Source organism: Geospiza fortis, unplaced genomic scaffold, assembly GCF_000277835.1.
Source record: "Geospiza fortis unplaced genomic scaffold, GeoFor_1.0 scaffold112, whole genome shotgun sequence".
Classification (NCBI taxonomy): Eukaryota; Metazoa; Chordata; class Aves; order Passeriformes; family Thraupidae; genus Geospiza; species Geospiza fortis.
Window position 1 is genome coordinate 16,384,633 of NW_005054298.1, and position 27,141 is coordinate 16,411,773.

The 27,141-nt window shown below is 37.2% G+C and overlaps 1 protein-coding gene across 1 annotated transcript in view; it reads right to left on the minus strand.

Moving 5' to 3' along the window:
- The window catches only part of COBLL1 (cordon-bleu WH2 repeat protein like 1), a 68,969-nt gene that overhangs the window by 21,694 nt on the left and 20,134 nt on the right, over positions 1-27,141 (minus strand). Inside the window, 6 exon segments of the mRNA XM_031058622.1 lie at positions 3,243-3,482; positions 3,607-3,701; positions 4,585-4,623; positions 6,291-6,519; positions 7,415-7,616; positions 12,053-12,232. Of these exon segments, the coding sequence (XP_030914482.1) occupies positions 3,243-3,482; positions 3,607-3,701; positions 4,585-4,623; positions 6,291-6,519; positions 7,415-7,616; positions 12,053-12,232 (985 nt within the window).

Below are 27,141 nucleotides of genomic sequence, written 5' to 3' on the forward strand. Positions count from 1 at the left end.
TTTTAAGAGGTAGCCTGGAGATTTAGATTTCTTTAGGAGCAAGGGTTGTGTAAGCAAGAGCAATTTGTATTTCTAGAGTTGAGAAGTTCTATCCATTATTTTAAACTGTAAAAGTTTTAACTAAAAATTTTCACTTGTTCCTACCCAAGCATAGTTTACACATGCTCCTAACAAGTGTAAACAGGGTAAGGAGAGAAACATTAATGGGATAAAATGCAGATGTATCAGTCTAGCTTTTACAAATAAAGCAGTAGGAAGAAAATCAGCTGTGGCATTTTGAGCATAAGCAAATACTTTTCTTTTAAAGAAGTGTTATTACTAGAAAATTGCAACCACTATTATGAAAACTGTGAAGATACACACACTAAATTATACAACAACACTTTTTTGCAAAAACCCTTGAGAGTCCTCTTTACTTGCAAGTGTATTTAAACTTGCTAGTTCTAAACATACTTCTGACAAAAGTCATCTTGCCCAGAACTAGAACTGACAAATAAGTGAGAGATTTCAATATTAGAGACTAACATGCTCATTTCCCACTTGATTGAAATAGAAATTTGCTGGACAAACATTAACCATTTAAGCTTATTAGGCATCTTGCAAATCTCATGCAGCAAAAATAAGCAAATCATGCTGTGTAATAACTTGTAAAAGGTACCCTGTCATCCACTGTACTATTTTCTCCCCTAAAAATAGTATCATGTCCCTAAAAACTAATTCTAATCACCTTGAAAATGGAGACAGAAAAAGTTCCACACCTCATATCAGAATATTAACTGCTCACACAAAGAGAAAGCAGTTTCTTTAATGGAAAATTACTGGAGAAGCTGTAGGAGGTAAACATTAAAACCATTTTTCATACTGTGAGAAACTGGACTACAATATGTTGAGAATTTTAAGAAAGACAACAGTGAGAACTCTGTTCCCTTAAAGCTGGCTCATTTCACTGCTGTCTGATGTTACTACTTTGACACATTTCTCTCAAACCTAGGCAGACAGTTCATCCTGTCACTGCCTCCCTGACTGGCTGGGGGGGGGCCCGCCCCGTGCCAACTTCAAGTTTGTTGAAGGTGGATTCAGCTCCATGATGTAGATTGTTTATAAAGACATTTAACACTATTGGCTATACTACCAACTTCCTGGGAACTCCACATTACAACCAGTCTGACTTGGAGCCATTACACCCACTGTTTGAACGGCAGCCACTGTTTGTCCTATCTTGTGTTTCATCTGTCTGGTTTGTATCTCACTTTTTCAAGAAAAAAAATTGAGGTAGACTGTGACGAACACCTTGCTAAAATAAAAGGTAGGCGACTTCATCCTTTATCTTCAGATTTCTGCTTGCCACTAATTTACAAATTTCTTGCTCATGACATCTTCTGCCACTTGTGGCACCAAGCTTGCTTTTGCATTCCTAAGAGAACCTCGGCATGTCCAAGAAGTATCTATGTATTTCTTTCTGGGAATTGTTCTGCCCCCTTTTATTTCTGAACTTGAGTTCTTTCAGTAGCAAATTTAAATAAGACTGTGTAAAAACATTTAAGTGTTTGTTTTTATGTCTATTCCTATTCCCACTTAAGAGAACAAACTACTCTTGTACTGCAGGAAGGCTGTCTCTGAAAACGTCTCAGTACTCTCCCAAGCAGCAAGTTTATTCTCCAAGGGAGTCTCTCATGGGATCCTTATCAGCAGTTCCCTGATCAAGTTGAGCAATATGTACTAAGCCAAATTCATTCACTAGATGATAGGAAGGTAGATAGCACAACACAAAATATTTTACTTGATTTAATAAAATTCAAAGGAAGGAGGAAATATTTGTCCACATTTAAATCCCAAGCACTATATTTTCTGATAAATCACTGTGCAATCAAATCCAAATGAGCAAGAAGTCACCTTAAAAAAAGCATGCCAAAGGCCTCTAAGTTTCAAGTGAGTTGCACAAAGTAGGACAAAATAGAAAATATCCACAAATATATAACTTGATTTGGATGTCCTCTCTTTGTAAGCTATTCAACATCAGTCAGATCACTTTAGATCACTAAGAAATGTCAGCACAAAATAATAAATCTAAGCAATTGTTTGAGTGACAGCCAAGCAGTCATACATTACTTTTCGACATAATAGGATATTAATCATTTAAAGCATGTTAACATTAACAAGCTATTTCTTAAGAAATTGAACTCAATTAAAAGAGAAACATAGTGGAGTAAAAAAAAAAACCAATACATGATTTTCTTACTCTCCCCAAAGGTTCCTTTTACTAAAATTCAGAAAGAAACCTTTATCTTCTTCAAATGATAAATTTTTTCAGCAGGACACAATACACAAAAGCAGAACTTCTGTTAAACAGTGCTCTCTTGTGGTTCTGCGCATCAGTGAAAGACTAAATCATTGTATAAAGGTAGTCACAGTCTGAAATTTCTTGTCACCAAGTCTAACCCATAATTAATCCCTCAGACTTGGATTTCATTTAGTTCTGCATTTAATTTTTCTAGCATGTCAATAACTTCATATCCAAAGACCCCCTTAAATACTGTATTCAAAGCAAAGCAGGAAATTATATTTAAAAATATAGATAACAAAAATTTTAACCCTGATCTTTTATTGGAATTCACAATTGACAATATGTGCAATACCAGGACTGCAGTTAATGCATCAATTCTCACAAATTCTACAGGCTCAATTTCTGCATGTCATGGGATACACATATATAGGTTATTCAAATATGTAGCCTAGGTCCCGTTGCTTAAACGAAATACTGCCCAATTTTTAAAATAAAAATCTTACTTTAACTTGTTGGGAACAATATTTAGACTGCTCCCCACGTCCACTTTTTTCAACAATACAGTGTAAAGAGCAAACTACTCATTATCTCGTGTAACTAAAATATTAAAAATTAACAGGAATAATAAACCCAAATTACTAGTTATAATAAAGTGAGACCACCTTCTCATATTTAAACATAGAAAGTATTCATCTAAAAGAACAAAAACGTGCTTACAAGACCAATTTATACAAGAAATTGGTGTAACCTTTTCAAAATACAGCAGCTACTTTTGATTATAAAGTTTAAAAGGAATGCATCATTCAATTTCTACAGTTGTTTTTTAGCTAAAATTTTTTAAAGCAATTACTTCATTTTTATTTTTCATTTATTTCAAGCCTTATCATATACTAACAACAGAGTTATCACGGTTATTATGTCTGTACTTTTAAAGAGAAGCGAAGCAAATATAACTGACCTGTTCATTCCTATCAAAGCTGTTGGATTTCACAATTTCAGGTGCAGGTGTGCCTTGGGCTCGTGCGAGTTCCTGGGGAGCGCTCTGCGAGCTGGGCATGGGGGGCAGGGGAGCTCTCCGCTTCTTGGGCATTTCCGCCGGCAGAGTGCTGGAGTCGTACTGCTTGCTGACAGTGTTAGACCTCGTGATGAATGCTGGCCTTGGCTTGCTCATCAATGGAGTTGCTGGGGCACTGGCAGCCTTGAGGCGTGGGAAATAAAAAGAAACACAAGTTGCATATATTTTCTGGAAAATAATCAACAGTATTGATTGCTCAATCTGAATATGCTTCTAGAAGTTTTCCTTATGCAAAGTTACACCTTACTTGTTCTCTTTTCTTCTTGTTTCGTTGAAAAAAGCTGAAAAATCCTTTGTTTTCTTTCTCCTTCAGAACATCTATGTTTTCAGATTGGTAGGACCCTAAAACAGAAAACAATAGTCCTAGACATTATTTCATTCAGAGATTATTTCTCCTACATTCTTGCTATTTCACCATGTCATAAACATCCTGCAATGATACATAAAACACACCATAAATCACCTATATTAATAATTTTTCTAGGTGTGGCAAAATGAACAGTTTGCCTAGCATCCATGTTCTTCCTTGCCTTCTCAGAATCCAGAGCAGATGAGTTCCAGCTGCTCTTATACCAGCACATAATCCATCCCACCCCACTTGTCATATGCCGTGGTTCATATCACAAAGGTAGTAAAAGTGGAAAAGAGCAGCAGACTTTTCAGCTCTCCATTCCTACTGGCTTAAATTTATGGCAAAGTGTGAAGTGGGACAAGCCAGGCCCCAGTCTGCACATGGTGTAACTATGGAGAAAGATCACCCAAACACTCAGTGTTTGAGTTGCAGTTACTATAATTGCGTGGCACTTATAGTAACAACAGTCAAATCAACTCTCGTTATCTTTCAAAATTTATCCTCCCTAACTGATTTATTCACACAAAGGATTTGTAAATTTCATGACTGACTTTTTTTAAAATTTTACTAGAATGAACTTTCTGAAAGAAATCTCATTGAATGCACATGTAATGAGCAACAGAAATCAGCAAGTCTGGTAAAAGTATCAACATAAACATGACCCTAAATTGAATAAATTGATCTAGGAGAAAAACTATACAAAAATACTTTCTATGTAGCTGTGTATACCCAATTCTGCACTATCATTTGCAATATGCATTTAAGATAGGACAGAGATATTACTCATGTCACAGTTAAGCAGATGTTGTAATAGGAGCAGGTGCTAATGTCCCATAAGTGCTAAGTTTCACTGCCTATTTCAATAAATCATACCTTGAAAAGATGGTAGATTTAACTCAACTGGTGATGTGGCTACAGAAAGACAAAAAGAAAGACAGAAAATGTGAATCTGAATCAAGGCTGTAGTAACAACATACAAACACAGAAAGCTAAGCTGGATCTTCAACATTAGTGAAAAATTAACTGGGTACTTTGCAGAAGTAAAAGGATGTGCATCTTTACTGCCTAATACTTAAATCATTCTAGAACTTGAGCCTGAAGACATGCAACACAGACTGCAACTGTGTACGTAAGCAGGGAGGCTTCACTTATATTTCTGAAGCAAAGAGAAAAATCAGTATGTAGAATAGTTTGCTCTGGTTTGGATGGTTAGGCAGTCCAAACTTGGGAAAAAAAGAGGAATGTAAAATTAAAATATAGTATTAATAAAATTTGAACTTTTACTTAATAGAATTGAAGATACACCTCACCACTTACTTTCATAAAGATAATGGAAAATTCAGAGCTTTGAACCTGCCTGCAAAATTGAAATGCTGAACTACTTCATATTAAGAGAACTGAAGAATATCTAAATTTCCTAGCAGGGCACTGCTGTGTGGAAAGCATATATGCCCTGGTATGCCCATCTAAGGATTTTTGGCTCCTGCTTCAAGTAAAACACACATCATATCATGCAAAAAGCAGCTTTTCCAGTCTGTAGATGAAAGCAGTAAATAACCAAACAAAAAACAAATAATGCACTTGGAAGCACATGCAGTCAAAGTAACACGTTTTGGCAAATTAAAATATGTTGGTTTCCAGTGTGGAAGAGAAAGATACTTCATTTTTGTTTTCTCTATGGAAAAATGAAATACTGTCCAAATTTGTCGTTCTGACCTCTAGCAAGTAAACTGAGAAAACTCTTGAAACTGTAACCACCAAACAGTAAGGTTGCCATATTTAGGTAGAAAGAGGGGCAAAGACAAACAAAATCCCAACAAGCCCCACAAGTTTTAAGCAGAAATAAAATCAAGCAAATAAAACAATGGTCAATACCAGGAGTGAGTTAATCAATATTATTGCTTTCCACATTGAGGTAAAATTTCCTGTGAGAAATGTCTGAAATGGAAGAAACCACACTGTACAATATTTTTAAATACAGTATAGTAAAACTGTGACCTGTTCAGATTAAGTTAAAATCTGGCCTAGGAATATCTGTACAAAATACTGGAAAGTTAGTACATTGTGTCCCTGCTGGACCAGAATTGAAAAGACAATTATTATTCCTTCACAATCTAAAAAATTCGCAAGCAGCACTCAGAAATAGACATAAAGACCATCCATACACTCCAATGCTTTCAAGATTTTAAATTATTTTAAAGAAAACTAATTTTCCCAAATATTTGTTCTTTTCAGGTCATCATGATGTCATGTAGGAGCTAAGGGAAGTAGGGTGTTGTTGGAGTTTTTGAGGAAGGTGTGAGGGAAGGAAAAGAAGGCTTTACAGTTAAGTGAGGATTTGTACTCAGCTAACTCTGCTGGTAGTGAACACTTGGTTAGAAAATAAAACTTTTATACAGCACTTCTGAAAACAGAAGTCCAGGTACACATGAGTCAGTTTCAATTAATTTAGTGGAAAACCACTGAAATATATACTAAATTTCTAGAAAATATTTTCCTAAGTAAAAAACCCAAGAACATGTATACAATTATTAAGTAATTATCTTTTATATAACAGCAATTTACAAAAGTTATCTTACCTTGACTGACATCCATGGCATACAGTTCTCTTAGTCCAAGGTCATTAAGAGATTTTGTCATATCAAGGGGTTCTTGAGACTGGTAACTCCTCAGTAGTAGAGTATGTGAAGGATCAAACTCACATTTGCTGCAGATAATTGATATCAGTTCTTGAAGGGGTGAATGTGGACTAACTCTTACTACTGTTTTCTGTGTCTTCTTGTAGTTTATCACTACCCTTACAGTTTGCTAAAGAGAAGAAAAATCCAGTAAATACCAGCACAAATTCTGAAAGAAACGGCATTTTTACAACAGCCTCACAATAATCACCAGAATTCCATGTATGGCCAACTTGACCAGTGCTGCGCGTTCAGAAACATTGCATAAGAAACGAAGAACTATTTTTCTATTCCCTTCCATGCAAGAAAAGGACACATGAAACAGAAGGCTTTCTCCTCAGCAGTGCCATTTGCCCATGCAGCAGGGCATGTGCCAGGAGGGTTGCACTGGGCAGCTGCAGAATCAGGTGATGCCCCACAAGCGAGTGCCCATGAACACGGGTGTAGGAGGAAAGCAGAAGGGCAGCAGAAGAGCCCTCCTGGCCCTCTGTAGGTGCTGTAGATAAATTAAAAGTCAGTATTCTTCTACATAGCACAACGACAAAGGTGGAAGGAAAAGATTTAGGCAACACCCAGAAATTAGTTCAGTAGCTCTTAAAGCTCCTGCCCTCTTCAGGGTATATAAAAAAGCCAAGAGAGAACAGTATGTATTGAAGGAAATGAACATACAATCAGAAGGGTACATATATCACAGCATGACAGATGGTACAAGATGTTGATTTTCAGTTTGTTCAAGGCTGTCCTCAGCCACATTTCATCTGCAGAATTTTTCAAAAGGCCAATGAAGCATGGGATTTCAAATAATATTGCAAGATTTCCTTCTTTCAGCAGCAAAGATGTTTGCTGTAGCAAATTGAGATGTATTTTACCTAAGAGAAGCTTATCAAAAACAGACTAAAGCATTCCACAGAGCTTCAAGGTGAGAGGATGAAAGAAAACAGGAAACACTGAAACAAGAGGATGAGCTACCAGCTCAATTTGTTGAATACTGCAGTAATTCTAATATGCTTAATTTTAGCTCTCACCTCTGGTACAACTGGAGCAGGTTTCTTCTTATCAATTTGTTTTGCCTTTACAATCACCTTTTCTACTTCAAGCATTCCCACTGGTGTGTTGGGTTTGAATTTAATCTGGGTATTTTCTGCTGATACCAACTCTATGGTATAACTTGATGGATTTAAATGATACTGTGCACAGAGAAAGATCAGCAAGTCCATCATGGGCTTCCTGTAAAAGACAAATGGAACTGTCACAACAGATGACAATTAAGCAGGCTATAACAAGACGTGCTGCTTAAACAAACATTTAATTCAAGTCGTCCTTTCCCCTCCAAGACGAAATAATTACTGCTAGACACCAACTTTAAATATCTTCAAGCTTTAAAAAACACAATTAAAAAAAAAGGCAGCCCCACAGAAAAGCCACTAAAAAGAAAATGAAAACCAGTTTGCACAAAAGTATGCCAAGTACTTGAACAGAGTGGGAACTTCTTGTTGTGTGAAGCTTTTCCTGAGGTCAACTGGAACATGTGGATTAGTTACCTCATTTGACATTTAGTGGGAACTTCTAACCGTGGTGATAAATACTCTCGGTTATACATTAAGAACAATTCTTTTGCAAAGCTTGGCATTTCTATATCTATTTTGAATTGCAAGGGACTATATTTTCAGAAACTCTGTGCATTAGCCATTTGGAAGATGCAGGAGAAATTAAGTTTGAGAAAGTCACATTTTAAGCAGGTTGTGCATTAGGGATTCCAGAATTATCTAGGTGCTTAATACCAACAGTGAGAAATAAGCCAAATGGCAACATATTAGGCAAATACCATTTATTGAGAAGCTCTGTGTGATGTAAGATGTCCTTCCTACAGAAGGCCAACAGAAGAATGTCAAATGTAGAATGTCAAATGAAGAATGGCCAACAGAATTTGTCAGATGTAGCCAGTACCTGTTTGTCCTTGTTCCCTCAGTGCTTAATGAAGAACATGCAGAACAGGGTATTAAGATGGGCTGAGTATTTCCAGCTGCTACTGAAATACATTTAATAAAGTTGTACTATAAACAGAAATGTTATAGATTTTTAAATAGACCAAAAGTAAGGAGAATGTCCTAACTTTGCAAGTTATGGAACTGAATTATGTTACAGCACTATCAGATCATTTCTCAATAATTTTTTTTGAGTTGGGTAAGGACAATTTCATTGCGACACCCTCTGCATCTTTCAGTTACAACTATGAACAAGGAAATCCATCACCTGCTCTGTGTCACGAGGATATTATGAAAATAGAAGTCTGTGAAGCAATCAAATGTAAGTTGAAAAAATGCTGAAGTGTCTCTGAGAAAATTAATACAGGGTTAGGTTGGTATGGCTTTATCAGAAATCTTAAATTCTAGATGTAATCTCATAACAGAGGCAAGTATTCTGGTAGCACAGCCAAATGTGGAAAGAGCTTCTACAATGAACCATCAGATGAAGCAGAATTCTAGATAACAAAGATCATGAATATATTTATTAAGCAGTAAGTTAAAGCAGACTTTTCATATGATACAGTTCTGTAAAAATAATTAAGAATGACTCAGTGTTAGAAGTTATTGTCAAGGGGAATTCTTCCCCTTTGATTTACCCTACAATATCATTCCCACTTCCCTTCACCTTAAAGGACAAATGTCCCATAAGCAATGTCTTCTAATTTCTAGTAGCAGGGCTGGACGCTGGTGCATATGTTGCACTTCCAGAAGATAACTGTTTGAAAGCTGACAGATATTTCCTTTCTAGAGGAAAACTTCTGCCTGCTTAAGTGGCAGGGGAACACTTGCCTCAGGAGACAAAGGCGGGAGAAACAATAAAATAAAAAAACCCATACTCCAATGTGTGAAAAAGCATTTATCAGATGGTCTGAAGAGGTATAGGAGAAAGCAATATTCTCCCATGCTTTCATCTAGATGATATGTAACAGCCTGAGAAATACCATGCAAAATGCAGAATAATAACTGCTCCTCCCTTTTCACATTGCTAAACCAGAACGTTTATTTCAACGCATCTCCTGTATACAGCACAACCTGCTTCAGTTACAAGACAGAAGGAGGGAATACTTTATTTCTTGTGCTTCTAATCCCTAATAAAACAAGTACATGCATCTCACAGTAAGAAGAAAAGGGCTGCAAATGCAAATCTCGTCATTCCCCCATCTTGCTGGGGGCAGTGCAGGGCAGGGCCAGGGAGGAGGGAGCCAGAGGAGGCTGCAGACACTGCTTCTGTAGTGACCTTTCTGCTTTCCAGTGTATCCAATAAGTTACCTGTTACCTTTTTTCTGGTGAATTTTTATACACTGACTGGCTTTAAAAGCTGCACTTCAGTTATTGGAGAGGATTTAGAATATCAAAGATGACCAGAGCAAGAACTGACAAGCAAGGACCCCAGAAAGCCATCCTACAGAAACCCACCACAGTGACAGGGGCACACCCTCACATTAACCAGAGTCACAGTAAGTGACTGATAAGGGAGAATGGTAAGTGAGAAACAGCTGCTAACAAACCACAGGTACATGCAAATTAGTACAGGAGAACAGAGATTCAGTGCAAATTTGCTCTCCAAAGGTACTTCCGGAAACAACCTGCTTGACTGGAGGATGAGGGACTTTCAAGTCCCCCACACTCCACTGGAGGAAAGATATCTTCACCAGTGGCTTTAGAATGATATTCCTTCAGCAATAAAAAAAAAAGCCAACAAGCTTTTCTTGTAACCATGTCCTCCAAAACTTGTAGAACTCTTTTTCCCTAAAGCCTTCAAGGATTATAGGTGGAAGAATACATATATCACAGTACATTTAACAGCTTCCATAATTAATGTTTAGCAAAGCACCAAGAAGAGGCCATCAGCTACCTCAAAGTACATCGTCTGCTTGTCTTCCTTTATCTAACTTCAGTAAAATATTTATTTGCAACTTAACTTCAACAAATTACTCTAGGTTTTCTGGAAATCTCAGAGCATAAATGCATTTATGTATTCCAGCTTCTACATAATCAGGATTTTTATTTCACTAACACCTTGCTTTGTGCTACATAGCTCTTTCTAACCACTATGCCAAAGCAGGGAGCAAACCAACCCAACCTAATCTGATAAAGAAAAATTTCTTCTAGTGGACTATGGAATTTGAGCACACAGCTGTTTAAACTCACCATTTTGCTTTTTCTACTATGAGATTTAAAAGGTGTTCTCTCCTCAGGACCTTCAGAGCTGCTCACCTCCAATTATGGATGACAAAAGAAGCAAAGTAACAATTTTTCTGTTTATGTCATTTCTAGAGGGGTCATGCCTATTTGGGGGATCATGATAAATAACTCTACAGCCAGAGCAAAGCTAGAACAAGAGATAGTTTGAAATATACTTCACAGTGGATTGCAGGTCCTGCACATCTTCCTCACTCTGAGATGAGCCTAGCAGGGCTAATACTGGCAAGATAGTCACTTATGAAATCAATCACATACAGTATCTTGATTGAAAAATCCTGTAACTGTGGAATAATAAAACTGATTGGGAAATGAGTGCAATTCCTGATAAGCCTGTAAGGCCTGTCTTGAATACAGAGTAATTATGCACAATATAATCTGACCAAGTGAAAATAGATGCAACATTCCTTTCTAGCACTTTGTTCTGAGCAAAGCACGAGAGAGGGCCCATGGTACACATCACTCATCACTGGACAAAAGCAGCAAAAAGAACAAGCTCCTGACAGTGTACACATGGAGCCTCGTGTCTAAGAAGGTTTAAAAACAGAGGAAGGCATCATATTTACAGACTGCAATATTCCTTGCTATAAATGTGCTGACAAAACCAGTATAAAGCATCGTTATTTCAGAAAATTTCTTCTGAGAAATAGAATCTCACATTTAAGTTATCCTCAAAATCACAGAGTCAGGGGGAGGTGTAAAAAGACCCACTACAGCTCTGGTGAACAAGCTGATATTTGATGTCTAAGCAACAACCTCATGAACTCCAGCAAATGACAGTGTGCAAACAGACTTAAGCCAGATTTCATTAAGAAGTAGGTATAAGAGCACATTTACAGTACCTGGTTTGAATGAATAAATAAGTCAGACTGTTTGGCTTCTGCAGGAGAGACATGGGCTATACACAAACACAAGGACAATATACAAATAGGTTGTCTTATTTCAGCTTAGGATAGCAACAAACTGGCATCTAAATTGCTGTGATCCATACATAGCCTTGCACAGGACTCTTCTTAGTAGAGAAACATTTTAGGTCCCAGGATTCATGATTTCAGCTCACCAGTAAATGTGCAGGTCTTTCTGAACAGAAGGTGACTTGAGAGTTACATGCACAATCTATCCTAACAATTAACAGTCTGAAATATGCATTTTAAACTAAAACCAGCTTAAGAAAAACATAATTGTAAAAAGAAATCCAAAGCCGTAGCTATAAATTCTTTTTAAAGCATTACAGATTTTGTCTGGAGTGATTACATGTTTTTTGATGACTGCTAGTAGTCTACAGGTAGCAGAGCAAGTGCTGAACACAAAACTTGGTACCCAAATAGGATGAACAATCACGCATTTTACCAAATGATTATAACCTGGAGGAAGGTTGGAGTAAACTTGAGCAAAAAATAATATTAAACAAAAATATCATTCTGTGTAACATACCTCCCATTCACTGTAGTGTACTTGATCACATCTCCTGGCAGGACCACTGATAATTCAATATCTTTATCGATTACATTCTCTTTCTGTTCCATGATGACGTTGGTTGGCTCTGTGTTATCAAATGGAGAAACAGCAATGGATTTTGTTTCAGATGGAGGAGGTGGTGCCTTAGATTTTCTTCTGAAAAACAGATAAAAGTTAAAAATCAAGTATGCATTTATACATATGATTTCAAACTGATAAACTAACAAGTCTCAGAACAGTAACAAACAACACTTCATTATTTTCTAAAGTAATATGTGCAATGAAGGGATAAAATATCTTAAATATACTATCAGTGGTGACAGAAGACAAAACAGGCTAAGGTATCCCTCACAAAAAAAAACCAAAAAACAAAAAACCACCCACTAAACATCAAGCCAAAAGGAATTCTTTAATGTACTGCAAAAGAATAAATTATTTGGCTGTTTTTTCCTCCCTTGGGTTATGCAAAGACCCTATTTGTACATTCTCCAAAGAGATTTACTGGATTAGAATAAACAGAAATATTGTACTATGCAGTATGAAGCCAATTGTACTACCAGTGTGCTTAATACAGGATAGATACTGGAGCAAATAGTGACACTTTTCCTCCCCAAATGTTTCTTTTGGTTATTAAAATTACTCAAAGAAATCCTACCAGTTCTACATTATTTAACTTCTATACAGTAATAAAATAACCAATTCTACTGTGTTTTAATATTTCCTGACATTTCACTCACAATATGCTTTCACATAATCCCCTCACCTATGGTGATCTATTTTAATTTTCTCTATACCCTTTCCCATGTCAATGACCAGACAGTTTACTTTTGAATACAAGGACTGATCACTAAATAAGCTGCACTTATTTCACTAAAAAAGTTCTAAAACAGCATAAAATTATCTATATCTCTTAACATATGTATGTTACAGCAAATTCTGAATGCAGGACTCTCATGTCCTAAAACATCTAGTCCAATATCTCCCTTTATTTAAATAACTCTCCACAATTAACCAATATATTCAGAAGTAAAAGATACTATTAATTAAGAATTTTACCATTAGAAACAAGACCAAGACATAGTCAAGACACATTACCTCATGACAGATTTTTAATTTCTTGTAAACATTCTTGAATGGGGCCACATTACCAGGAAGTTAAAATGCATTTCAACATAATACACAAAGGCTCCAAAAATATGCTTATCATTTAGATGGAGCTGTACCAAAGTTTGTTTACTTTAAACCTAAGGAAATAAATTAACCCCTACAATTGCCCTACAGAATTAAAACCTAAAGAACCTAACATACAGCTAGAAACACACGCCTTTCTTGAGAAAACAAAGTTTAAAGTCACTCACAATGAAGAGCAAACAAGGTCCAGAGCAGCATTGCAAAAAACAACTGTAACAAGGCTTCACATGACTGATCTGTTGCTGAAAGTGCTTAGAGTTTTGAACTTCAGAACTCTGTGCTGAATAATTAACTATTCACAGCCCCTCAGAGGTAATCGGGAGTACTCACAGCCTCCAAAACCACTGAATGAGGATCCACATTCAAAATGTATACCTCCTCTCTCAATGATTTAAATTAGTTTGGTGTGCTGTCTATGCAATTCATGATGTACAACATGAGCTGAAAATCTGACTTCGGTCTCTACAGCAGCTTGTCTGGGTTGTTTCAGGATTACACAAACATTGCAAAATGTATAAAGCAAACTCCTTTGCATTCCTCCCCAGTTTCTTTGTTTTGTTTTTTTTTTTTTGGTTTTTTTTTCAAGATTTTTAGCTTTCATGTAACTGCCAAATATAAATTATTAGCTGTCACAGACATTTTTATGAAAAATTGTCGATTTTCCGTGCTGAAGCTGAGAAGTTCAGAACCAGACATAAACAATAGGTTATCTGCTGCTGAATGCAACAGGTCAGTCTGGACTGGTCCATCTTGAATGTTTAGAAATAATGGCCAATCCAGAACTGAGAGCTCTCTCGGACTGTGTCCGAGAAAGCAGGGTTTGTTATCATTCTTTACTTTTCTATTCTTAGGTTAGCAGCTTCTGGAAACTCTCCCTGCTTTTTCTTTGTAGTATAGTATAATGTAATATATATATATCATAAAATAATAAATCAAGCCTTCTGATCATGGAGTCAGATCTACGTCTCTTCCTTCATCCCAAGAACCCTTGTGACAGCCGTCACAATTAGCAACTGCAGAGCATCAATACAACTATTAGAAATAAATAAAACCCCACAAACATAAAAACTTACCCCATGACATTAATACCAAAAAGCCCAGTGCGATCTAGTACTGCTTGTCCTCCCTTCTTTACTCTTTCTTACATCTTTAACTTCAAATGACTGTTAAAAGCTATTTATCACAGAGTTTACTCTTTGAAAAAGTGTCACAGATAGATTTCTTTTCAAATGCTAGGGGACTCTATTTTCTATTAAGTAGACAAATGCAATTTTATCACTGGAACTCTCTTATCATCAGAGTACTTAATGACACACAGCAATAAATGTGGTTTAGTCATTCAGCGTCCAACTAAAACTGACCAAGTACTCTTCTCAAAATGTGTGCAACAGTTGAATTTCCATGTATTTATAAAGAACACACATGCACAGTGTCAGGCAGTCTAACAGCGCCGCTGAAGCCTTGCGTGCCCCACTGCAGAGCCATGTACCCCACCCATTTCTAGGAAATCTGAATGTGCTTTATGGTTAGTTACGCTTACCTCTCCCACCCTATACAAAGGAAGAAAAATCCCAAGTGTACTTTCTCAGAAGTTATGCCAAGTTTTTGGCAACTTCTTATTAAACAACAGTGATCCCAGTGCTTTCATTTTCTGTTCCCAGATGCCATGTATTTGTTTCTTCAGTTCTCACTATTTCTCTCATCTCTCCTTCTCAGCCCAAAGTATTTGCAATTGGTCTCATTGCTTTTTCATTATTTCAGCTTGTGTTTCTACCTTATCAGGGGAGCAGCTGCCTGACAGTCAGGCTGGGCTGCACTCACAGCCCCAGAACTGGTGGTGGACAACAAGAACAATTCAGGTGACCATGATTAAATAAGCAGGTGTTGGTGGAAATACACTTGTAGAGGTAGGTTTTATAGATAAATCCTCCTCTCCCTACTCTGCAATTCAAGAAGCCAATGAAAGTGATTTTCTCACCAAGGCATTCTCCACACATTATTTTATCCCAACACCACAACTAACTCCAAGTCTATACCACCAATTCAAATACTTCACCACTGCAAGTCTTCAAGATCAAACACTACCTGCTGGGAAAAAGCTTGGAGACAACTGCAGCATTACTATCTGATCTGCTCCTCACAGTCCAGCACATGACTGAAGCTGTCAAGGCAAGTCACTCCTATATATTTCAGGCATAAGTATAAATGACAAATACTTCAAAAATAAATTCTATTCATCTTCACTAAATTATTACCAGACAAACACATTTCTATACAAAATTTGGGGTGCCACTAAGTGCTTCAAAAAGGATACTTTTCAGTTAGATGTATGGTAGTACTCTAATATTTTCCCTTAACAGTCAGCAGCCCAAATATTTGCTGCGCCAGCCCCAGAGCATCTATATAACATGACTACCAGCCTTGATACTGGGCTTTCATCTCAACATCAATATCACTGTTTGAGATACAATCTCTCTCTTTAGTCATACTACAAAAGCACCAGTTAGATGTTAAGATCAAAGTATGGATCAATGAGAGTCAAACAATGTCCATTCTTAGGTCATCCCTTTAAGCCAGGCTTATGATACATGTAGGATGATATAAAGGAAAAATATTTGCTGTATCTGCTCCAGAGAGAAATATGATCTTTCAGATTCTCAACTCATCCATTTAGTTATTTCTGGAAGAACATGAGGTCATATTGTACAAATACTGAGTCTAGCATGTGGCTCAATAGGTACCAAAAAAACCCCCAAGTTCAGAAACACACTTTAATTTCAATTTCCAAGCAGCAGAACAAACATTAACAGTTTGTAAATCTTTTGTGGTAACAGGTTACTTTACAGGGTATTTCTCTATACTAATTCCCAAGATTGAGAGGATACAAATATTGCAAATAATACTGGTATTTTTAAAATAATAGAGAAAAATAATACGACATTAAATAAGGCACTGGGTATATAGCTCTGCCAACACAATAATTCATAGTGCAACTGACATGGCAGTAGTAATGCTATGGGTGATGATAATACTAATATTACTAATTAAGTGATTTTTGAAGATTACCTCTACAAATTCACTCAGTGAGGTTCCAGCAAACAAAACATCTGCAGATGTTCTCTTACTCATACCTTTATTCTGATATAAAGAAAGCAAAAAAAAAGTGAAATGCATTTCCACTCTCTTTCAATAAATAAAGTGGACCGAGAAAAGGAGGCATCCCTGGAATCAGGATATGTTTTCAAAGATGTCGTGAAAGAAAAAGTTTCCCTAGTCAATGGGATGTGTGGATTTACCCCCTAGCTAGCCTCATTGCTCTGAAGATTTTTTTTTTTAGTCTTATCCTAGAGAGAAATAAATCACAGGACTGGGATGGTAACCATGACAGTAAGGTGAAAGCTTAATGGAATCTCTGGATGTCTGGTTCACACTAAAAGCAAGAAAGCAGCAAATGAATCCTTCAGTTCCCTCCAGACCATTTGGAACAGACACTTGCCCCCTCTGATTATCTGTCCCCATGGCAGTGACAGTCTTGAAAACAGAAGCGACTGTATTTGAGCCATAATTCATTAAATGTTTTCTATCATTACAAGGAAAAAGAGGCAATTCTGAGACAACATAAACACAAACTGTATTTATGGGCATGTTGTTAATTGTGCCCCACTTAGCATTAAAGGGGCACTAACTCTGGTATAAACATATAATTTAATTAATTAAACAACAAATTTAAAACTTTTCTAGAAAAAATATATTAATTCATTGCCCTTCAAAGCTGAATCACAACTAATATTACAATTATCTATTCAAGCTCACTTAAAACTTATGAAAGACCCACTCCTGAGAACAGAAAGCTGCTGACAGTGTTGTCTTCACTATCCAGCAAAACACAGTTAGCTCCCCTCTAGGCATAAGAATCACTTTGCTCTTAGGAAGACAGCCAAAAGCTCAGAATCCTAGCAGGCAAGAGAGGATAAAAGAAAGAAAAATACCTTCTCCTCTAAATTAGCATGAAGTTTATTATTATTATTATTATTATTGAGGGATTATAGAAATGTGTTCTGATACAAAAGTTTTGTTACAACACATTCTGTTGTGCCAAGAGAAGTACTTCTTTTACTCCTGAGGAAAAAAAAAACCAAACAAAAACTAACAAATAAAATAAAGTGGAAAATTAGTTCCAACGGCATTACTTCTAAAGAGGTTGAGAACTTAGACTTCTGAAGTAAATAGGGCTAACACAAAATATAAGTACAAACCTGGCATGTCCATGTGTGACACACCTCGGCAGAAAGCAGATACTTATATCTATTTTTGCAACCTTTTCTCAAAGTAAAAAATGCAAAAAAGTAACCTAGATTTGCTGCCAAAAGAAAGAACAAAAAATCTGAATGCCATTCAAAACTATTAAAACCTTGTATGGCTCAGTTAGCCTTTATTGTATTTACAGTTATGAAAACAGCCTGACAGAAAAGAAGGAGAGCAGGGAAGAGAAAGCAGTAAATCTGTAACAGTAATTGAGTAATATATAACTGGCTGAATAAACAGGAAAAGAAAACAAAGAGCAGTTTGATCTGAAAGGGGGAGCTTAACCTTTGATACACTAATAAATCTAACAAATACTTAAAACTCAAGAAAACATATGCTACCTCCACTAAAAATAAACCCTCAAATCTTTATCAAGAGCTGCTAAAAAGGTTGCTCAAACAGCTGTTTTTCTTCCATGACTAGTAAGAAAGTTCAATTAACGGCTTTCAAATAAAACAAAACCTGAATCTGTCCTTCTGGTCGTTACCCCCAGTCACGAAAGCAGGTAAAATGCCACTGTCTTTTCAAAGCCTGCAGATGAAGCACCTAGCTCTTCCTATGGCTTTTCCAGCTGCTATTCTGAACATCAATAGAAGTAAGAATTGTCAATTATCTGAGCTTTGCTGCTGTTGCTTTTTTCTCCTGTTCAAAATAATGTTTTTGAAGTAACACTGGAGGCAGGGACTGGATAGATTTAGAGGCTGGGAAAGATAAGGAAGAGAAAAGCAGAGCTGCTCAGTTTCACAGCAGCCAGGAAAGAAGCTAATACAGACCCTTCCCTTTTCCCCCACAGACATACATGCCTCAAATACAGGTATGTGGGTGTAGGTGTAGGTGGGTAACAGATGAAGTGCTGTAGGAGAGCAAAGAAGCTCTATACTAATAGGGAAGGCAAAATCCAACCCCTCTCCTTTTACCCGCTGTAGAAGTCTAGGTTCAACTACAACAGTAGCACTTCCCAGTTGAAAACTCAGATACAGGAAGAATAATTGAGAAAGCATAGCAATGCAACTTTAGAAAGCACTGCCGTTTTATTTTCATTTTTCCTGAAAATGCTTTGAATAGAACAAGCTTTCTCCCTTTTAGAAAGTTCTTTATTCACCAAAAACTTTCTCTTAGCAGTTATATCCTCTATCCACCTGGAGTTTGGTAACATTTAAAATCTTTTGTACATTCACATAACCCAAAATTAGGAGAATTTATTAAACTGAAGAGCAGAGATGATGTTAAGTATTGGAAGGGAATAGGACACAGGAGAAGTTTCCTATCCTGAGCAAGATTAAATAGAAATATCTCTGTGTGTATGCACTTATACACAGATGCTATGAGACACATGGCGAATGTAGAGAGTTTGTACACAGACAATCAGGTCTGTCAGCAAAGGCACCCTCGCTCATTACAGGAAAGAAAGAGGAAAAAAAAGAGTTAAGTTTAGGCTGAGAAATTGTACTAAACCAAGCATTTTCTTCACTAGATTTCAAGAGAAGCATCTTGGCAGTTAGTATCCAGAAAAATAAGACTATAGCTACAGTTCCCCAAACAGAAACACCAAGCCACTTGGGCCAACACTGCTTGCAAAACTAAGAAATGCTTTGAGCATCCACCTGCCACCAGGTTCTCCTGCTCATCCTTTACAGCTGCCACTCTCCTGCCTGCATCTTCCTCAGAAAGCAAAGTGGAAAAACCTTTTACCTTCAGGAACAGGGTCACATTTACTACCTCCCCAAATGCCAGGGCTGCTGCTGGAGCCCCAGCCTCATCTCAGGCACTCTGTGAGGTGCAATGGGTGCTACAAAGCAGAGACACAAGTCCCATCCCAGCTCTCTGCACAGCATAAACCGGACCAGCAGTTTTCACAGCCACCTCTGCAGCCACTGACAGCAGGAGCTCCCTCCCCTTTGTCCTACTTTACCTCCCTCATTGGTTGGCAGCTCAGGGCCCCAAATGAATGCTCCTATTTTGTCTCCAAACTTATCCCCATCTACACACAAGAGCGGTCATTATCCCCTTTCTCTGCTTATATCTGCACACCCAAAATCCCCTGGATCCACTCCTCACTGGATTCTTGCAACAGGCAAGAGGCAAGGAAGAAAGAAGGTATTTCTTTGAAGAAATAAGGTATTTCTTTGAAGAAACCTGGCTCCCTGCATGATGGTAACACCAAAGCTATTTTGGATAACCACTTCCATTAGAAAGCCTCTGCACTTTCTGTAAAAATGTACAGGCCTTCAGCATTAAATATAAAGGAGGAAAAAATTCTTATTTATATAATAATGATTATAATCATCATCAGTGTGCTCTGGGGAATGTTAAGAAACTTTCCTAATGAATGCTTTGCTCTAACTACTATAATTCACTTCTATATTCACCCCTGCATCCTTTCCAACTTTCTCTACCACAGCCAGTTTACAGCCAATATACTTCACTGCTGAGTTTTTAACATGTTAAAAGATGACACAGTGCCAGCAGCATACTGACTCCTACAAGAAGTTCAACTGAGCATTGTTTCCTAAATTCTTTCTTTGTTGCTGTAAGCAAAGTCCATCTTGGCATTGTGCAGTTATTTAGGAATTTAGTCTATTTAGGTACTACAAAATATTTTAATGCTTTCCATGACAAATGAAATCAGTATACAACATACAAGGAACACACAGAATACACAGCAAGGACATTACCATATTAAACACTAAAAGAATCAACTTTTACAAGGTATTACAAGCAGCTAGTGGGGCTTTCTTCCCCAACAAAATTTTAGATCAAAATCTGATGCAAATCAAAGAAATCAGAAAAGCCTTACAGTCTGCATGAAATAACAGCATTTCTCACTTAAAATCTCAAAAACCTCATTTGAGTTTCTACGCACCAAATATCATTTTAAAATAAAATAGGCAACAGCTTATACATCCAGAAATGTACCACTGAAATTTCAGCAGTCTGCCCACATGGATAAACATCTTTACACACCCTCATCTCTTAGCCAGAGATGGGATTTTAAAAACCTTTTGTAGAATTATTATGTACTTTATCTGAAAAATTACAACAGACATTAATTCTTCTTCCTTTGTACAGGCCTATATTTAAGTTCTGGCAATTTATCTAGTGCCCTATGCCTGAATTCTGCATTCCCCCGAAGAGCAAGGACTTACATGCTACTGAAGATATCTAACTATTGGTAAATATTTTTTCCTCACAGCAGGTGTTAGGACAACACAACACAAATATTAATTCGAAGCCATTCTGCTCAGCCTCTGAACAAGGAAAAGGAAATATAATAGCTAAAATTGATTACACTACTTTTCTGCTTACCTCCAAGATAGCACAGGTGGTTCTTCCCCATTAATATCAGGTGAGTTTCCTTCAATAGCATATGGAGGTAGAAAGGAGGGTGTGTGTGTGTGCATGGCAAGCTCACTGTTGCTCCCTTCCGCTGCTGCTGACATCAGTAAGCCTACCTATTTATAATCCCACCACCTGACCAAACAGCCTTCAGAGTACATCTAGAGATTTGTACAGCCTGTAATCCCAACATATCTACTTCAGCCAATTCAAAAGAGAGTATTAAGTAGCTTTGTTATGTCTTCTGTGGCTTTATACCATAAAAAGAATCCAATCCTGTTTTCCGCACCCCTTTTATTTGCACAAAACAAATTTAATGAGAATTTTTAGAATTAGGACTAGTCCTTCCACCCACGCTTTTCAGCCTTGCCCATTTCTCTGCCTGTGAGATATCTAACTAAACACCTCAGGTAAGCATATTCTAGGGATTAATGGAATATTTAGACAACAGAGACAAATACCCGTTTACATCCAGTTAATTTCATCTTCAGTACTACCTACAAAATTATTGAAATTTAAGATTTTCATAAATCAGTTTCACAAGGCAAGTACAATATTTATGCTATCACAAAACCAAAAACAACTCAGAAGTGTTTAAAGTAGGATAATTTACAGAAGCTTGACCTCATTGTCAATTAAAACCAGAAGCTGCTTAAAAGCAGCTTAAAAGCAATTCTTGATTCAGTTACCTCTTCCCAAAGTCAGCCCTAATGCATTCAGCCATGGGAGGGCTGCTTGCAGCTGAGTCCGCCCGGGGACTGGAAAGGAATGCAGTCAACAAACTCTTAGGGCAAGTGCTGTCATCACTGGCAACATCCTGCAGGTTACTATCATTGGTAAATGTTGCTTTCAGATCTGTATCAGGCCACAGTGTGTTTCAAATTGGCTTGAGTAGTGCTTCAGTGAGAGGAAAACATCTGTGTGAGTGCCTGTGTGCTGAGTAAACAACATTACCGACAGCTCCTTACCTAACCTTTCCTACCTGAGAAGTCCTATCACCAGCATCCATCCCACATTACTGCCAGACAAAACAGAAATGTAAGTCACCTTTGCCTAAATGTGTGTAAGGTTGAATGAGACAATTAGATGAATCAGTTGTGCTCCAAGTCAAACGCACTCTGCAACCAAACTCCAATAGTTAACAATAAAAGAATAAAAATCCTTTCACTTGATTGATAAGCTGGAGAGGGCAATAATGCAAATGCAGCCAGGCTTGCAGGAAAGGTTTGGTGCACGCAGGGTATCATTGTGGGCTAAAACACCAACATATTGCCAGTGGCTGCTATGTCCCACACAAGACACAGTATTTGAGATACTCACTTGGAAGCTTTCATTATTATCTGGGTGTAAGGGCTACAGCTAGAAATATACAATTAATACTCACAGTAATAAATCCTCTAATTTTTTTTTAGTCCTGCTGTTATCTTGTGGTTATTTTACATGCAGTTCATCTAGTTAGTAAGGTCCTCCTTATGGCTTTCGTAGATTAAGCAGTAAATTTATCACTGCTGAAAAATCATAGGGCTTTCATTCAGGGAGTGACCAATAGAATTTAATACCACTGACTACAAGCAAGTGTACGACATCTCAGATAACCTGAAAGGACAGAAAGGTTTCCCATTTCCACAAGTATGTACCTGGTCATTTTCCCTTCATCTGACAGAGGTTACTTTTACTTTTTCCCCAGTATCACTCAGCATAGATTCCTTGCTTTTTGGGGTTTTGTTTTTGTCTTTTAAGTGCCCAGAATACTTGTGGAAGGTAAAATTGCAAAAATATTAAAAGAAGGAGGAGAACTTACACAAGGTATTAGGAAAAAGAAGAAAACCACCATATAAAGGAATGGAATTTAAAAGTTTTGTTAGAATTTGGTTTAGAATATTTAAGTGCTTCTCATTGTCTTCATAAAGCATCTACTTAAATTACAAATCCTGGCACTGCTGTGTAAAAACAATTCCTAAACATCAACTGGATAGTATCAGCAATGTATGTGAATGAACCATAAACTGCAATTTATTTTATTTCTCGTGTGTATATTTAAAAGAAGCAAATGAATCTATCTATGACAGATTCTATTCTATATAGAATCTGTCATTCTATTTTGCTAAACAGAATGACAGTATAGGGCTAAATACAAAACACTTCTCAAAGAGGTCCCTGTACAGGCCACATTTGAGTACAGATCTTTCATGCTTTTTAATCCATAGAATTGTTTCCAAGACCAAAAAGTTAAGACTCGTATGTACTAGTGAGGAAAAGAAACCAAAACTTTCCCACTGTTCATTCTTCGATCTTTAATACTTCCAGATTCATCTGTCTGTGATTACCCAGAGCATTTAGTACCTTTGCAATTGGGAGCAAAAAAAACCCCAAACCACAACTCCAGAAGCCCAATGCACTGTTAGAACTCAATGGATGTGTATCAATAATGTGTGTATGCACAAGCTTCCCAGAATTATCTGGGTTTAAAAATCCCCAACAGGGATGTATCTCTGAAGCTGGGAACTTTTTGAACCTATTGTCTCTATTGTTATAAACAGAAGACCGTTTTTTTAAAACTATCTGATATTTCATCTAACCCTGAAATAGTAATGATTATTTTTTTTAAATAATATCCATGAGAAAATGAAGTCTGAAAGCAGCAAGAATAGCAGGAAGCACAGACTACCAGGGTAAGAATGGCATTTTTCCAGATTAAACTCTTGCTTTATTAAATACTCTGTTTCTTCAGTTGCTTTGTACCTACTGAGCTGACGTCTCATCTGTGATGGACCAACACAGTCAAGTCTCCAGGGAAAGGCAAATAGTTTTGTTAAATCAAAAAGAATTGGAGAAGAGAGCATAGACAAGAGGCTTCCAAATGGCTTGGAAACAGACCAAGAACTTCTTTTTCTTATGCAAGTCATACATCAGTGAGGAAAGTTAATTTTAGATTGTATCATCATTCAACAATAAGTGGGACTTAATTATTTTACCATTAGTTAACATTTGGTTTAAGGATTTCATGCATCATCATTAGACAATTCTGCTGCATGTCCTCCTTTCACTTACTTGGAACAGTTAGAACATGACAATTGGCACCTGGACAAAAGGTAAATGTAAGAACACAATGACATGGTCTCAGCTCTCACATTCCTTAAGCCATATCTTACCTTTGACCATCTCTATTGATTCTCTCTGAACGTTCTGTTTACGACATCCCTGTGAATATGGCAGAGACCAGAGCCATGCACTGTATTGTCATCAGAGATTTATACACTGGCCAAATCCTGGTTTCCCTTTTGTTCTCTGTTCCTTTGCTAATGTGCATGGAAAACTGATTTGTAGTAAGTCTATCTAAAATTAATTTAATCTTATTTTATTATCCATTTAGATTTGAAAAACTGTTCTGCAAGTCTTCAGAGTCGTATCTCCTGTTATTACAATGAGTAATAACTTTTTACTGTCATCAAACTGTCACCTTGCTATTCAGTTGCTTTCCTAGATTATTAACATATTGAACTAGGAGTTCCAGCACAAATCCCTATGGAACTCCAAGGTGGCATGGCCTCACCTTCACAGCAGAACATTTCCCATCTCGCTGTTCTTATTGGGGCGAATTATATAACCATGCAAGGTTTACTGTCTTCTGCCATGTTTGCTTGGTTTCCTAAAAAGCTTTGGGGTAGAGACCAGGGGAAGCCTTTTGAAGGACGAGCAGGACTGTATCGGCGGGCTTTTCCTCATACATTTGGTCAGCACAGCCCTCAGATTGTTTTCTCTTTCCACAGCCTTAAGACATTTACACTGTAGATACACTGCTATATCAGAGTCCCTCATTTTATTCTAACTATGCTTGTTGCATGAGTCTGCAGAGAAACAGATTTTTTTTGTTAAATTCAGCCACCAAATTTAGTCTGTCCCGAATAAGGCAAGAGCCCCCAACAAAGCTGTCCTAGCTGTTGTGCAAATCCAGAACAAAAAAGAGTGTGCCTACTCAGAAAACACCTGTGGACCAAATGACAAGCCTGTATTTTGGGCTGCCTGTTGACAGTATGACTTCGATAAATTGGTGCCTGACCTTTTCACTTCTCTATTACAACCTTTTATCCTCATTTTAATGTTATAGATCCAACTAACACAAAAGGTAATATGTAAACACTAGCACACTTCTTGAACTCACTGAGTAATTATTTCATCACAGCTGCAAAGGATCTGCCTCACTATTCCAAAATTGTTTCAGTATTCTCTTCTGTGCCAACTCTCTGCCCACCCTTCCAAGAGCAAGTTCTGTACCTTTTCCCACGTGACCACCACCTTCTTCTCGCCTATGGCTCCACTTGCATTACACCTACAAACACCTGACAATCAAGAATCCATAAGATTTCTTGGTAAGTGCAAGGTAATACATGACAACTTCCCTCATTGTTAAGGTCAAAGAGAATCAGAGATCAAGGGACTTGGGATAGCTTGTGACAATTAAGCTCTACAGAGAGAAACAAGCGTTAAGGTAAAAGTTGCAAAACTCCCAGTATCTGATAAGCAAAATGCTTCAATTCATGCTCACTAGGTCAGAGAATAAAAGCATACTAATAGATGTTATCCAGAAGTTTTGTTCACTTAAAACCAAAAAGAACTGCAAATTGCACAACAATCCTCAACTTCTGAGTTTTGGTGATTCAGACATACTTGAGAGAACATGACACTAAAATTAAGAGGTCATTTATCACCCATAAATTATCATTTTGGGAAGTCAGCATCTCCTCCCCCCCAGGTACACACGTTACAGAAATGTCTAAGTGAACCAAATACATCATTTAAGGAGTAAATGACATGTCACTACATGTTGCTAGGTAGTACTGACATGGGATTAATGGTTGAATAAAAGATAAGAAATAAGAGACAACCAGGGTTGTAAACTGGGGGATTTTTTTCCCCCAATATTTTTCAAGTCAATTTGATATAGCTAGGTAACAGATGGTATATTATGTTTTTCCTGCCTTAACACAATTTAAAAACAAGTTACAGATGGCTATAATGAAATCCTCATTAACACACTTATATTTTCACAGTTCAGTATAGCAATAATGAAACTTTCAGGTCTGGAATTTCCTGTTGGTTAATTAGTGGTTAGGTTAATAGCCTGAGGAAGTGCACAACCCAAAAAGTTTCCTTATTTTTTAATCATATAATTACTATATTCATATTTCTGGGAAAGCGCTCAAGACAGATTTAATATCACAGTAAAGCCACCTTTATAGCTCCCTCTTGTTTTGTGAAACAACTGTATTATTTTATTTAGCAGAGCACGTGGGCAGGAAAGCCATGAACAGACTTAATTCAGCTGCCTCTGGGAAGTTTCAGCTTGTTTTTATTTTGAAGATACCAACTTAGAGAATTCTGCCAATACACATTACACCAAATACCCTCTACAGAAAAGCAAGGATCAACAACTATGGATCGATTGCTACAATGTTATTACAAGATCATTGATTAATGCTTAAATAATTACTTTTTTTAAATCCCAGTTTATAATCATCTACCAAAGCTTGAAATGTGACATGTAGTTAACAGCATACTGCGATATCCCTAAATCTCTGATCTAGAAAGAGGAAAAATAGAAGAGAACCACCACAAATCTTGCACTCAGGTTACTTCCACAAGTTAAGCTGTTGCCAGCTGTAAGTTGTATTATTCAACAATATGGTTAAAACAGTAGTGAAAGATGTGGAATTCAGCACTGAAACCTCTATGGATTTCAGTAACCACACACTAGTCACAAACTGGTACCACTGCCCTCATTACTGTGCTCCTCACCCTCAAAGCAGAGGCTGCAGCCCAAGCCTTGCCCTGGCCCAGCCACACCTGCAGTCAGCCCACACCCACACACGGTGCTACAGGACAAGGAACACGGTGGTGCCCTGGCACTACTAGGTCCCAAAATATTATTGAGTGTTGTTGCTGATTTTTTTTTCCTTTTTAACTGCCATCACCAAAAAACTAAATTGAGACATTGTCACACCCTTGTTACCAAGCGCAAATGGAAACAACCATACAGCTCTTTGAAGTGCTAGAGCTTCAAAAGAGGATAGCCGCTGCCAAACCATCATGAAAGCAACATAATGTGGAAAACCTGACTTGTAACTGAAGTTACATAATTAAAAAGAGACAGCATCCAAATATTTAAAAGTTGTAATGCTAAAAATATCTTTTAAGCCCAGCAAACTCACTTATGACAAAGAATGGCAGGGAAA